At 45.7% G+C, this 14,323-nt stretch overlaps 1 protein-coding gene across 2 annotated transcripts in view; it reads right to left on the bottom strand.

The window, feature by feature from the left end:
* Positions 1-187: 187 nt before the first annotated feature.
* ankrd12 (ankyrin repeat domain 12) overlaps positions 188-14,323 on the bottom strand; it is a 34,516-nt gene continuing 20,380 nt past the window's right edge. The window contains exons 3-13 of one of the 2 annotated variants that reach the window (XM_076744438.1): positions 13,187-13,337; positions 11,399-11,470; positions 10,859-10,996; positions 9,764-9,967; positions 9,373-9,515; positions 8,778-8,925; positions 3,926-8,346; positions 3,243-3,341; positions 2,837-2,980; positions 2,629-2,724; positions 188-1,483 (exon numbers count right to left, since the gene is read on the bottom strand). In XM_076744438.1, the coding sequence (XP_076600553.1) occupies positions 1,298-1,483; positions 2,629-2,724; positions 2,837-2,980; positions 3,243-3,341; positions 3,926-8,346; positions 8,778-8,925; positions 9,373-9,515; positions 9,764-9,967; positions 10,859-10,996; positions 11,399-11,470; positions 13,187-13,337 (5,802 nt within the window). In that variant the 3' untranslated portion in view covers positions 188-1,297. The remainder of the gene's footprint in view (positions 1,484-2,628; positions 2,725-2,836; positions 2,981-3,242; positions 3,342-3,925; positions 8,347-8,777; positions 8,926-9,372; positions 9,516-9,763; positions 9,968-10,858; positions 10,997-11,398; positions 11,471-13,186; positions 13,338-14,323) is intronic. The other variant, XM_076744439.1, reaches the window with a different exon arrangement.

Consider the following 14,323-nt stretch of genomic DNA (forward strand, 5'->3'; position numbering starts at 1 on the left):
TCTCAAGGTAACAGCTTTCAATTTTTTGTCTGAGCTAAAAAACTCAAAATATTCTATTTACATAAGAACACATCAGATTTGAGAAGCTGAAACCAGTGAATTAGCTGTTGTTGCTTCATAAAAAACAAAACGATTTCAGCTCTAATTTGTTGAGCAGCCTTCAGATGAATGACCCCAAAACCAACAATTTTAATTTCACAACAAATAAAATTTATTCAATTATATATTACAAATATGTACAAGTCATGTAACAAGTAAATATTAAAATAGACATTTTTTAGAACTATCGTTCAAAAGGCATTATGTTGAAAAAATAGGTTTTGTTGTTGTGATCTCACATTGAAACTTTAAAAGTTGTTTTTTTTTTTTGTTGTTTTTTTTTTTCCTTGGAAGCCACAACAGACTTTAATGCGCTTGAGACACAATGGACAACACATGAGGAGTGAGGCCGCAAAAAGGACATGACACAATGGCGCAAAAAAAGCTGGAACACTTCAGTAAACCTCACAATTAAGTCCACAGTACAGCTTTTTAGGAAAAAGTACAAACAACGCAACACATGCACAGCATTTAATTGCCAAAGTCAAAAAACACCAGCTGTGGCGTGGAGCTCCAGATGAGGAAGGAAGAGAAACAGTAAAAACAAAAAACACAACAAAAGCCAACACATGCTTAAGAGTTTAAGCCAACAACAACAAGAACATCACGGACGAAGAGGACACTCGATATAAAAACCAACTTTGGTCCATTAAAACATAAGACAGAACGAGTTTACAATCAAAATATCTATTATTTTTTGTTTTTACAGGTTTAAAACAATAATTACATGACTATTTACAAATGCACAATTGTTTATGTATAAAATAAGTTAAAAAATTAAGAGCACAGTCTGTACACAATGTATGAACACGCACTTTGAAAACAATTGAAATCTTTCAGTTGTGTGACCCTGCTTGATGAGGAGCAGTAGCAGGTGCTCGTCGTCCGTGCTTCGCTTCTCGCTGCAGCTCCCTGCACCGCCCACCCAGCTTTTGGTCTCTGCTCCCTGGGCTTCATCTGTGGCCTGGACCCCCGTGTTTTGTGCCGGGCACCGTCGGTCCCCGTCCCCCCCTCCTCCTGGTGGGCGTGCCGTTTTGGACTGTCAGAGCTCAGGAGTAAAATCGTCTCTTTTCTAAGTGCTCTTTTGTGTTACCGCCGCATTCTAAGTGCTACGTATTTCCTTTTCCTCGAATGTGCGGGCTGCCTCTCGCGTCCTTAACGTGGCCGCCGCTGTGGCAAAGCGCGTCTGTCCTACAGCTCATATCGGGGTGAGGTCAAAGTCGTCGTTGACCTCCACGAGCGGGATGTAGAACTCGGGGATCTCGAAGATACTGGTGGACTTGTAGGTGGCCGGGTCCAGCTCCTGCAGTTTGAGCTGCCACTCCAGACGCTGCACGGCGTTCAGGGCCGCCGCCTCGTGCTGCTGCCTCATCAGAAGACACGTCTGTGGAGGGAAGAGACTCCAAATTATCCTCTTATCCAAACAGATGTTGTTATTTAGATCAAGAAAGTCTATTTCTCCAGAAAGAAGCACAAAGACGAATCCAAAAAATTTACAAAATCCACCATATAGGCCAGGATGGTCACCTGACTACTGTTTAAAGGCAGCACCACCACAACACAATCAATTATCAATCGTTCTTTGCTTCCAAGACCACAAAAATCCCCACGTTTCTCTTAAATCTTATGAAACTACCAACTTAAAGAAACAAGCACAGTGTGACGCAAAGACACAGGATAACCTAATAATCTGGATCAAGTGTTCACCGAATGCCACAGACTGCAATGTTTACATCTTCAGCTTTGCCAGAAGCTCAGTTTACTCGTACAGAGAACAACATCCACTGCACGACTGCTGTTTGTTCCACTAATCTTGTTTTCAGTTAATACAGTTGTCAAAACAGGCCACTGAAACCTGTACTGACTGAGACCCACACAGCTAGGATGTCCCTTCATTTAATGAGCTGCTGTGGTTTGTACACAAGCACTGCTGGATGTTACTGTCTGTAGTCCAAAGCTTCCTCTGAACTGACTTCAGACTTTTTGACTTTCATGTGTTTCCTGCAGCAGAGTTCATGTGCAGGCAGCTGGAGCCCGGCGTTCCTGCCATCTACGAATCCTTTTGGTACGAGGTTAAATAAGTGAAACTTGTAAAATCAAGCTGTCTATCAGCGACGCCGAGCTGATTATGGCTGGAGTAAAAGAAAGACAGTGATCGGTGGCATCACCTCATTACACGTTTATCTGGCTGTGAGACATGAGAGGAGAACGAAACAACCTGACTCTGAGTGATCCTGTTCAGCCTGTTTCCAGAATATCAACGGTATGTAAGAACTTAGCCAGAGCAAAATTAATCAGTGCAGTGACTGGATGAGATGTTTTCTCCCCAGTATGACGTGCCAGTAACGACTGGCCAATATTTCCCATCACCAATCAACATCCAAACATTTTAAGCACCAGTGTTTGGGATTTAGTGGCGTCTAGCAGATGCCAGTAAAGAGATCACTCCTGACTCCACGCTGTCCTTCTCTATGACTGCACCTCGCGTTAAATGGAGGCGGGCGGTGGAAACAGACGCAGCGATCTTACCTTCAGTTTATCAAACTTGTCATCAACATCTTGTAACCAGGACATGAACTGCCTGGCGTTGAATCTGTCCCTCACTGACGTTTTGCCGTCATCGTTCTGTGAACCAAAGACAACAACCCGTCAAACACAGAATGTTTCCACACACTGTGTAGAAGCTGCTGAAGACCCTCGCAGGTGTGACTTTGGACCGCAGCTCCGTGATGCTTACCTGGACGTCTTGAGGCATGTTGTACACTTCAGCATCCAGTAGAACTGTACAGGCACTGAAAGGCAGAGTCTGATTGGCCAATGTTCTTGCCGCCCGGTAATGGACTCGTAAGACTTCCTGTTCGTTTGAGACAATCAGCTTTTCCTGATGGAAGGAACAACAAAAGTCCCATTAATCCTGAGACTCCGACCTTAAATGTAGCGTTAAAACATGTCGTCAGTATCTTGAGCACTGATGCCCCATTAAAGTCCTGAAGAGGGTGTAAGAACACACAGCTTCAAAATGTGAAGAGGGTTTTCAAAAAAGGCTTTTTTTACAATGTGTTCTGCAGCTACAAGTGGATATAAAATGTCTGGAGGTGATCAACCGAACAAAAACAAGGAGCTCCAGGAGTTAAACTACGTACCCTTTCAATGCTGTGCTGCAGTCGTAGTTTCATGCGGACCACCTCCTGTTGTTTGAACATCTCCTTCAGCTGCTCAGGTAATGACGGAGGTGGAGTTATCTGTTCAAACAGTGGAGAGGAAGACGGTTCAAAACGCTTCATCAACGCTGCAAAGTGATGTCTGACGAGTCACCGTGCAGATATCAGAAGAATATACTCAGTTCAGTTTACTTTTCCTTCCTCTTGGCAATATTTACTCAACAGTAGATAAACTGCTAATGTGGTTGATATCTGAACAGACTGAAACACTCCCAGATAAATTAGGGCGCGTTCTCACTGCAGTTCATTTCACTGTCAATTAATTAATTAAGAAATATAACTGTCACCCTGCATCATCACAACTACGTTTATGAATCGAGCAGGTTTGGTATGAGATGGACCTGAGGGACAGGAGGATCTCAAATTAGCATCACAGTAACTGTACAAGCTCACCTTTGACAAACAACATTAGCCTAAAATAATCAAATTAGAGTCAATAACAGGAATCATTGTCGTTTTGAACCTGCTGGAGTACGGCGCCAAACCCTCACAAAAATGTGTGCAAAATTAGGTAAAAGAGTCGCTTCCTACAATTAGAACAGGCCAATTTATGGGTTAGAGTTAAAACAAAAACTCTGCCCCAGTTCTACTAAAGAAGAACTCACAGTTGGTATGCAGAGCTTGCTGAGTGGGTTCCCATCTAACAGGTAGGATCCATTGAAGGTCACATATTCATCATAATACTGTGGTGGCTGGGGGGTGACGCTGCACAACACTTTGCGCTTCTCCTCGATCTTCCTCCGGATGTGCAGGAACTCGTAGTAAGGGTTGGCCCTCTCTGTCTGGTAGGGTTGGATCTCCTCCAGCTTTATGGAGTCCACAATAGCAGCCAGAGACTGCTGGCCTCTCTCCCTCTCCTGCTGAGTGGAGGAGCCTGACTGGGAGGTGGACACTTTAGGCATCTTCCTCTTGCGTGGATGGGGCACGTGGATGTCCACATCCTCATCGGAGTGAATCTTGACCTTAGCCCCCGAAGAGTCGGAATCCCGGTCTCCAGACTGCGGAGAGGAGCTCCCCGAGGCGCTGCTGCTGAAGTCGGTCTGAGCTGCTGACTGGATGGTGCTTTGACTCTGCTCCTCTCCAGATGAAGATGACTCTGGTTTCTCATCGGCAGAGGTCACCTCCATAGGCTCTGAGCTGGCCTCTGGTCTAGATTCAGAGGAGCTCTCTGCAGCCAGGCTGCCCTCCACTGACAAGCTCTCTGCTGGAACAAAACCAGCAGCACCTCCGCTGTTCTCCAAGCTCTGCGGGACGTCGGCCACCTCCTCGGCCTTGTGTTCAGGACTCGCGCTGTAGGACGGCGCTGGGGGCAAACCGTCCCTTTTCTCCACCTGAGCATCGAGACACGGACCTGCAGCATCACTGGAAGGTCTCGGTTTCTTGCAGTCCTGGTTGTTCACATCCATGTCCTCTTGAGCACATTCAGACTCTGAGCTCGATTTGCTAAAACCTGGCAAGGAGTCCCCTGAAGTGGAGCTGGGAATGTGCGAACTGGTGGACGGTACGGGACTTCCTGCACCCTCTGCTCTGAAGCTTTCTGTATCAGTTTGCACAATCTCTTGTTCTGCTCTATCAGCACTCTCCAGAGGTTTGTCTTTAGGGTCAGAAACATGTGTGGTACCCGATTCCGTCTGCTGCAAGCTCTCCATTCCAGAAACAGCGAGTGGTTCCCTTTGCTGGAAGGTTTTTGTGGTTGTGGTCGCTGACGGCTCTGCAGGTAGACAAGCTGTAGGTATCGATGGCTGATCAGAATCCTTGTTACTACATTCTGCCTGTGAGTTCTCTGTCAGACACGGGATGTCCCTCACAACAGGAGGATCAGAAGAGGAAAGAGGTTTCTGCTCTGTTGACCCTGGTTGAGATCCACCACACTCTGGAAGTGTCTGGTTTTTACTCTCAGGGTCTTTGTTTGACATGTGTGGCGTTAAACCACCGGAAGCGGCCCCTTCTCTCTCTGTGACTGAATCAGAAACTGAATTCGTACATTGTTGGCTCGTGAGGCTCTCCTCTGGGTCTGCTGAGGTCTCTCTTGCCTTCGGCTCCTCAGGAGGCTGGCTGGGTTTTGGCAGATTTTCAACAGCTTTACCTTCAGTTGATGAGTTGGCATCCTCGTCCAGAATAGCCCTGAGGTACGGTGATTCATGTCTGCCGGACAGCAGCGTCCGGTTACTTTGCAGCACATCTGGAAGACTGTTGCAATCTTTATCGTGAACAGACGGCGATCTGGTGGCTTGAATGACGAGGGAAGACTGGAGGAATGCGGGTTGAGAGTCTGAGGCTTCCAGGTTCATGTCAGAGTCATATTCAACATGTTTGGGTGTTAACGTCGTCGCCTGACACGAGTCCTCCGAGCTAGCGACAGAAACCAAGGACACGGACCTGGACATGAGGCCGCAGCGCTCGCTCTCTGGTCTGGGTGATCTGGTCAGACAGTTTTCAACAGCTGACATGACCTTTGCGCTGATAGAGGGCAGAGTCTTTCCATCAAGCGACACTGTTCTGGAGCTGGTGCCGTCCTTCAGAGGTTTATCTCTGCTGTGGACGTCGGACGCTTCAGAGCTTTTAGAGCGAATGAGCTCTTTACTCAAACACGCTTCAGTCTTCATTCTGTCTTTCGGCTTGGACTTGCCCGGATCTGCCAGGGGCCTCTGTTTAAGCCTTTCCCGCTCTTTCTGCTTGATTTTCTCCAGGTGTTTGCGATGCCACTGCTCAATCTCCTGGTCCTTCAGGCTGAGCATGCGCTCAAAGCTGGTCTGCATTAAGTCGTCATTCACAAGCCTTTTCTCTTTGGGCTTGGCGTCTCGTGTTGCCGGCGAGGCTTTTGATTTGGCCTTGTCTGCATCTGTCTCGCTGGATTTGGCCTTGCTGATTTTGGCCTGCTGGGAGCGGTCTTTGTGCCGGTCTTTATCCTTGTCCTTGTGTTTATCCGGGTCTCTGTCCCGGTCTCTCCGGTCGCGATCCTTCTCTGGTGTTCTCACAACTTCCTCCTTTGATTTTGTAGATAAGGACTTGCTACTCTCGGACAGATAGCTCTTCTTCTCCTCTAAAAGTAACTTCAGGTTGGAGCTCGATGAAGTCCCGTCTTTTATTTTCTCTCTCTTTTTGCGGTCACAGTCCTTTTCCTTTGAACGATCAGATTTACTATGATCTGCGGTCTTCTCCGCAGGTTTTCCTTTCTTATCAGAGGTTGTGCGTTCCTTCTCTCTGTGATCTCCAACACCATATTCTCTGTCCTGCCTGTCCCTGTCAGACCGCTTGTCGAACTTATCTTTATTTTTCCGGCTGTCCTCGTGCTTTTTTGTTGTGGATAAAGATTTCAGTTTTTCATTCTCTTTGTAGTTTTTATCGCCAGGCGAGTGGGAAGAAATTGCTCCCGTTTTTTCTTTTTCCTTCCAACGATCGACTGAATTCTGCGGCTCGGCTTTGTCAGAGTGCTCCACTTTAACCTTTTTTTCCTTGTCAGGATGCTTTTTCTCCACTTTTTCTGAATCCTTCTCCTTTCCTGGGAGCCTCTTGTCAGTTTTCTCGCGTGAGCCCTTCTCAGAGGGCTCCAGCTGTTCTTGATCAGCTGTGATCCCACTTATGGGTTTCTCCTCTGTCTCCTCTTTCATGCTGTTGCTCTGCAGCGTCTCCTCAGGAATCCGCCCTGAGCCGTGGCAGTCCACCTTCTCGTCACGCTCGCTCAGCTTTGAATCCTTTACCTTCTCCTCTTTACCAGCAGCCTCCTTCCGCTCTTTTTTCACCGCCTTGTCTTTTTCTCGCTCCTCTCTCGGCCTCTTTTCCTTGCTGCTGGAGTGTTTCTCCTTCGTGTTTCTCTCATCTTTGACAGGAGAGGAGTCAGAGGTCTTCTGAAGTGAGCTATTGTCTTCACCTTCCTTTTTCACTGGCAGAGATTCATCCGTCTCATCACTTTTGAAAAAATTTTCTTTCCAGAACTCTCTGTCAAACTCCAAATTCCTGTGGCTGTCTTTCCTGGCCTCCTTCTGCCTGTGGCGGCTCCTCTCTGCCTCGTACTCCCTCCTGTGTTTGTCTTTCTCCTTGTGTTTAAGTTTATGCTTCTTGACTACTTTGCCATCTAAGTCGGTCTTCCGTAAGGCACCTTCAGCGCTGTCTATACTGTTTCCTATGCTGCCGTCCTTGTAAGGACTGTCGTCCCCGTCTACGCTGGGGTCTTTCTGCTGATGTTTGCTCTTTTCCTTGTGCTTACATCCCTTGGTGCTGGAGCCTTCAGTGCAGTAGTCTGTGTCTGTGTAGTGGTTGTATTTGACACCGTCCACCGGACATGAGCTGTCACTGATGGAAATGCACATCTTAGTATTTTCCTGTTTGAGTGGTGTTTGTTTGTCAGTCAGGCTGTGGTTCAGTTTCGGAGACTTTATGGATGACAAATGAAAGAGGTGGACGGATGAGTCATCTTTAGGACTGAAAGACATCTTGAAGGAGTCTTCCTCCCGACCCTTTTCTGTGCTGTCAGACACAGTTGCGAGAGAGAGGACCAAAGTTTTGCTGTTCTCTTTCCCATCTTCTTGGTTTTCCTTGTTTTTATTCTGACTTTTGCTCTTCCTCTTGACTTTGCCTTTCTCCTTTTGCTCAGCATTCTCCTTTTTAGATCTTGTATCCGCCTTGACGCCCTCTGAGCTCTGAGAGCAGGTGGGGGAGTTCCTTTTCTCTGGAAGGCTCTCCATTTCATCGCTGGAGGTATCGGAGCTGCAGTGGACACGGGACGTCTTCTGCTTTTTGGACTTGGAGGAGGAATCCCCTTTGCCGCTCTGCTTTCCTGCCACATGATTCCTATCTTTGTCCTCCTTCTCCCGCTGCCGTAGTTCCCTCCGGAGGATGTGCCTGTCATTGAGGGCTTTGCTGAGGTCCTCCTCCTCTTCTTCGTCTTTGAACTCATACTCATCCAGCCCTGGAACGGACGACGACGCTTTTGTGGGCGGTTTGCCATCCGAGTCCTTTTCAGTATCAGAGTCTTCCATGTTGTCATCCACGCTGGATGGATTGACAGACGGTGGGTCCTCAGACTCTGCAGAGAGGAGATGATCAGTGTTAAAACAATACAGCGAAAGTCAATGAAACACTTTATACTTTAATACAAACACAAGCAGCTGTTGAGGATGACACTGTGTATCCAACACACGACTTATTTCTCTATGACATGTTCAATAATATCATTAATTTTCCCTTGTGGAAAAAGCCCTGAACAGTCAATAAAACGTTTTATAGTGCATATAAAACTTTCAAAATTGTGACCGCTTATCAGTCCATAAACACAGGTAAAGACCTGAACACACTGTAGACATTTGATTTTAAAGCCCCATCTGGTCCATCTAAAATAAAAAACACATTGTGCTGTGAGGTGCAGCAGCTACCAACATTCTGTCATATCAAAGTTAGCATGTTAATATTTGACTTTAAACGGGAGGTCAGCCAAAAAATAATCCTTCCTCTGCATACCTGAAGAGCTGTCGTCTTGGTCCGACAGCGGCACTTCTCCCTTCAATAGCTGTTCCAGCTCCTGAGAGTCCGCCACATCTACCGGGCGCTCGCCGCGCTTGTTTGCCTGGAAGGCGTTACCACCGTGTCGAAGTAGCAGTTTCACGATCTGAATGAAACAGAGCAAGAAGTGAGACAGAGAATCTCAAGACAAACATTACGTTTGTAGAGAAACATACAAAAACAAAAAGCTAAGACAGCTAAGCTAAGAAAGTTACCAGTTTCCTTTTTACACTCAATTCAAACAAATGCTTTTAATACAGTCTGACTGTCTGTTGCTAAACACAGCTAAGAATAACTGAGTGAGTTAGGAGATCATCTACTGTGGGCGGAAAACAGTTTATAATTTGATTAATGAAGGGGAATAAATGCACGCACAATCACAACTCTTAATAGAGATGCATCATTCTTCCATTATCCATTTTGACCAGGTGTTGTACAGGCAGACTTAGTGATTAAGGCAGTTTTGCTGTCAAAGTGACATCACTCCATCACTCTAATGTCTACATTACATTCACATCACAGTGGCAGGACAAACTTCAAGTGAAGCTCTTACATCTTTATGCCCGCTGCTTGAGGCATCGTGAAGTGGCGTGTCGTCATCCAGACCCTGCGTGTTCACCTCCGCACCCGCTGCTATTAAGACCTTGGCCACGTCGTAGTAACCGAGATTACAGGCTTCATGGAGAGGAGTCCAACCTGGTGAGAGCAGAAAACAGCAACACCCGAGAGTTTTAAGAATTTTGCATAAAAATAAAATATTTATAGATTTCTGTTGGGAGATGAGAGTAAAAATGAAACCACCTAACAAAAAACATGTGCACACATGATAGTGTCAAGCACACAGATGTCTGTCTAACACCTGTTTAGTCAGTTTCATGCTATTAATAGCTTCCATACAGGCATAATGAAAGCTGTTAAATGATCACCTCCTGGGGGCATCATACCTGCAAAGTCTTTGACGTTGACATCAGCTCCCATGCTAATGAGCTCTTTAACTTGCTTGGCATCTCCCCGGATGGCAGCCATGTGAAGGGGAGTCTCCCCTCGCTCGTTCCTCTTATTGACCTTGTCCTTCTGTCGAGACGAGGCACTGCTGGGGACTTTCTTCTGCACAGGGGTCGTCTGTGAGGGGTGACTGGGAGTAGAGTCTGGACACAGGCAGGCGCAGAGAAAAGGACTTAACTGATGCTTGATACAAAAGCCTGTCACAGGTTGAAATAACTACCTGCACTAATGTGCAAGGTACTGTAGTGAGTAACCGCAGTGAAACTGGTTTTACTGGGAACTTGAAAGACAGTGCTTATATGTGACTGTGTGTTTTAGTAGGTATTCATTGTTGAACAGTTAGGGAAATGAGCTTATTTGCTTTCTTGCTGAGTTAGATGAGGATCATACTGATCTCTGCGATAAATGTTAAGCTACAGCCAGCAGCTGGCTAGCTTAGTTTAGCGTAGATACAGAAAAGCTCTGTCCAAAGGTAACAGTCCCACAACAAAAACCCTCTGTAAAAAACACAAATTATCATATTTACACTGTCTCAGCTAAGCTAACTGAGTCGAGCTTCACACCAAACAGACAGACATGAAAGTGATATCAACTCATGGCATAAGCACATAAGCGAAGGAGCTCATCTCCCAAAATGTCAAACTGTTCCTTTAAGCAAGGCATTCGATTGAGCAACCACAGTGACAGTTGCTTTACTGGAAACCTGTGCTTACTTGTGTCTGTACTTTGAGCAGGTTTGTACTAATTGACATTGTCTTACAACTACTCAGGACCTATTATTTCCCATAACAATCTCAGTCAGCTGGTTCAGTTACGTATTTCATGTCAACAGCACAATATCACTGGGAAAGTACACAGAGCACCTTCCCGTCCAGTTCAGCAGCTACATAAATATGAGACATTTCCTTATTCTCAAACAAGCCTGAAATATTATGAAGCATGTTTGTCAAAACGCTTGGAAGCACGACTCATCCAGCAGTAAATATACTGTGAGGCATCCTGACGATTGAAAGTGAGAGGGCAGGCACACAAACCTGGGCTGTTGGCAGTCATCTGCATCAGGAGAGCCATCTGTTTGCGCTCTGACAGAGGATACCCAAACAAAAGGTTGGCCTGGGACTTCTTGCCCCCAGCCTCCTTTTTCACCTTCTTCTTGTCTGGTCCATCTTTATCTGCAACAAAACCGAGAAAAATCTTAGCTAACGGTCCAAAAAGAGTCCAATTTCATTTCAAGCAGCAATTTCATTGTCAGAGTGACATCGCTTTCCTCCTTCTCTTGTATCTGCACGTGGAGAAACAGATGACAAGCATGAGGTTTGAAAAAAGGACAAAAAAGACAGCATTCTCTTAAGCCAGCCAAGTGCAGACAGCACTCCTCGAACCCCCCCCTCCCCCAGTCTCCGTCGGTCGGTGGTTACTAAACACAGACATGCGTGAGCTGCAAAGGGGCGGATGCAGGGCGAAAACACACACACGTGCATGTGTGTATGTGTGTTTATAGCAGCATAGTGGCGCAGAGTGGGTGACGTGACTTGTAGAGGACACGGGGCTGAGAATCGGGCTGCAGCGATTACCTGCGTATATCCTGCAGGGAGGCACTAATCTCTCTCCCCAGGTCTCACTCGACTGGCCTGGGTCTGAGTCATCTACAGTGCAAAGCAGAGAGGATGGGAAGGGGAGGGGGAGGGGAAAGCAAGGGGAGTGTGGGAGGGGTGGAAGGGTGGGAAAGCACTGCATTAACGCTCACTCTCTCTCACCCTCCTCATCTCACATGTTCTCAAATACAGACAGGCACAAAGGCAGACTCGCACTCCACGCACAGATTATGAGTCATGGCAACACAGGAGACAGGAGAGAAGATCCGATCCGAGGCGGTCAGCGGAGTCATTACTTCCCTTATTCCCACAGCTGCTGCTCAACACAGGAGCTGAGAGGCAGGAGGGAAAGGCTGCTGAAAGGAAAAGCCACCCTCCATGCTAGTTTAGCTTTATAACCTGTGCAACATAAATTATACTTGGTGAATTCAAAAGTGATGGTTGTCGTCTGTTACAAAGACGCAGGACCACACAATGAAAATCATCACGTTGAGCTTTGCTCTACAGAGGAGATGAAAGTCAATCTACCGGACCTCAAGCAGTCTGTAAAATGCAATATTGCACTTCATTTACAGTGATTACGGCTGTGTAACTGACCTATTTTTAGTTCTCAAATCTAATCCAAACATACAGTTAAAACTTGTAGCTAAAATGACAGAAGCACAATAGTCTGTTTACACAGGTAAGAGAGGCAAGATTAAGACTTCAGGTTCACAGTGTCTCCAACGTGAAGCTGAGCAGTTATCTTTAGCATGACAGTTACCAGGAACTCAAACAGAGCAGTTATCACCACACAGCTGCACAGACAACACTGGGTCTGAAAGGATGAGGATGCTGTTCTATATTTTTGCATTTATATTTTATATTTATGTCAACAAATTCCATAAAAAGACCAAAGCAAACACATTTATTAGCCCCCCCTTCACTGTACTTTCCGTCTTTTCTACCCCGTCTGTGGCTCACAGCCCAAAGCCAACTGGTTCCTACTGATGACGTACATCTTTAAGAACAGGTCACAAATATACAGTGGACATGAATAATATGTGATAACTAGTTTATTTCATAATGCGTATCAGTAATGTTCAAAGAGGTGCATTTGTCAGGTGCATTAATCTACTGCTTTCAGCGGTGGATTAATACGCATTTAGTGCCCGAGATATGTGCAGCAGCAGGTCGATGTATGTGCAAGTGACTCAAACTACGGTACCAATGTTCAAAGTAATGAAGGAACAAGTGACCCAGGGCAACACTGGTGCTCGCTGATGTGTTTTTAATAGTTTTTGGACAACAATGGAGCTTTGTGACACAGAAAAAATACACTACATCAGGCTTTGGCTGCACAGGCTACATTTGTTAGCGGGATCAGTTCATTGTTGGTTTTGGTCTTTTCAAGGGATTTCAATGCCGTATGCATTCATATCAAGAACGAGAGAGCAATCTACTTTTTACGTGACAGAAGGGTTGGATGACCCGAAGTTAGCACTCAAACATAACTACATTTAGAAAGGCTTCATATTTATGTCTGCCCTTTCGCTTTTTTCCCCTCTAGTCTCATCATACAACTCTGTTTATATCTTGTTATTCAACACAACAGTCACAACTTCCTCAGCATCGTCATATTTGAAACCAGCTCCCGAACAAACCCCTTTGAGTCCCTTAAGGAAATGTTCAACAACAGGCCACCAGGGGGCAGTGTGAGGACATGGCAGCCAGCCAACAGCGTGGCTTTTGAAAAGGGGAGCAGGGAGGAGCAGCAACAGTTCTTACCGGTGTCAGAGTCTCGCTCCTCGGTCCGGAGCGGACTGGTAGTGAAGGAGAGCTTGCGCTTCATGGAAGACTTGGCTTTCCCTTCCTTCCCCAGCAATTCACTCCGGTCCAGCTTCGGAGTTTTGGTGAAAGGGGACAACTTGTCTTTGCTCTGTTTGAGGTGAGGAGGAAATAAAAAGCAAAAATCAGGCATGTCAAATGCTGCAAAGGTGTGGCCACATTTGAGAATTATGTGTATATGTAAACAGTCAGGACGGTAAATAAACTAGGCGAGGTTATTAAAAAAAGGTCTGTTTGCTAGCTCGGCTACAAAAGGGTCGCATTTAGTTTGCGGGTCGTATTTCAGATGAGACCAAAGCTTGCTTAAACATGACACTAACATGAGAAAAGTGCAGATGATTATAATACAGGCTCTGTTGTGTCTCTGCAACATATTGTTTGGGTCTTGCAGGCAGCCGGTTTGCCTGCATGACTCACTAAAATCTTTCTCCCAAGGCAGGGTCCCTGCCAAGTGAAGAGCAAAAGATCAGGAGCGACTTTTTTTTTGTTTGTTTGTTTTTTTAAACACACAGAAATGAAAATACAGAAGAGTTAGAGGTTTATTCTAATGGCACTCGGCTTGTAGCCGCGTGAGAATTTTCACACTTGTGCAAGTCGAACTAAAATAGCATTAAATACTAATAATTATTAGATTAATGGCTGAAGTCAGAGAGGCGTTGTCGGTCTAACTGTTAAGTAATTAAGTCAAGACTCTATTGGTATAATGTAATGAAACAGAGGATTCACAACAAACTACAAACACTGAAGACAATCTTGTCAATACACAGAAGGAGACTCAATGCTAAACAAGTCCTGCCACACTTGGGTTAGTTACATTTTCTTTGGTGTCTAAAGTCTGGGCCATAACAAAGCTAAAAACAACAACAACTCCCACATCACGAGAAAGAAAATGTTAAATCTGATCCCTCCCACTAGCAGCTGCTATTTATTTTTATGGATGTAACTTTGCTTTTCACTGCATCAATTAAAAATTGTTTTGCGTGTGCATGGAGAGGCTATCTGGATTCTTCAGAAAACAAAAAAAACTTATGGCAGGGGTGGCGATGAGGAAAAGTGCCCCCAGTGATAGCACCCACT

The sequence above is a fragment of the Chaetodon auriga genome, chromosome 12 (genome assembly GCF_051107435.1).
Source record: "Chaetodon auriga isolate fChaAug3 chromosome 12, fChaAug3.hap1, whole genome shotgun sequence".
In the NCBI taxonomy this organism is placed as follows: domain Eukaryota; kingdom Metazoa; phylum Chordata; class Actinopteri; order Chaetodontiformes; family Chaetodontidae; genus Chaetodon; species Chaetodon auriga.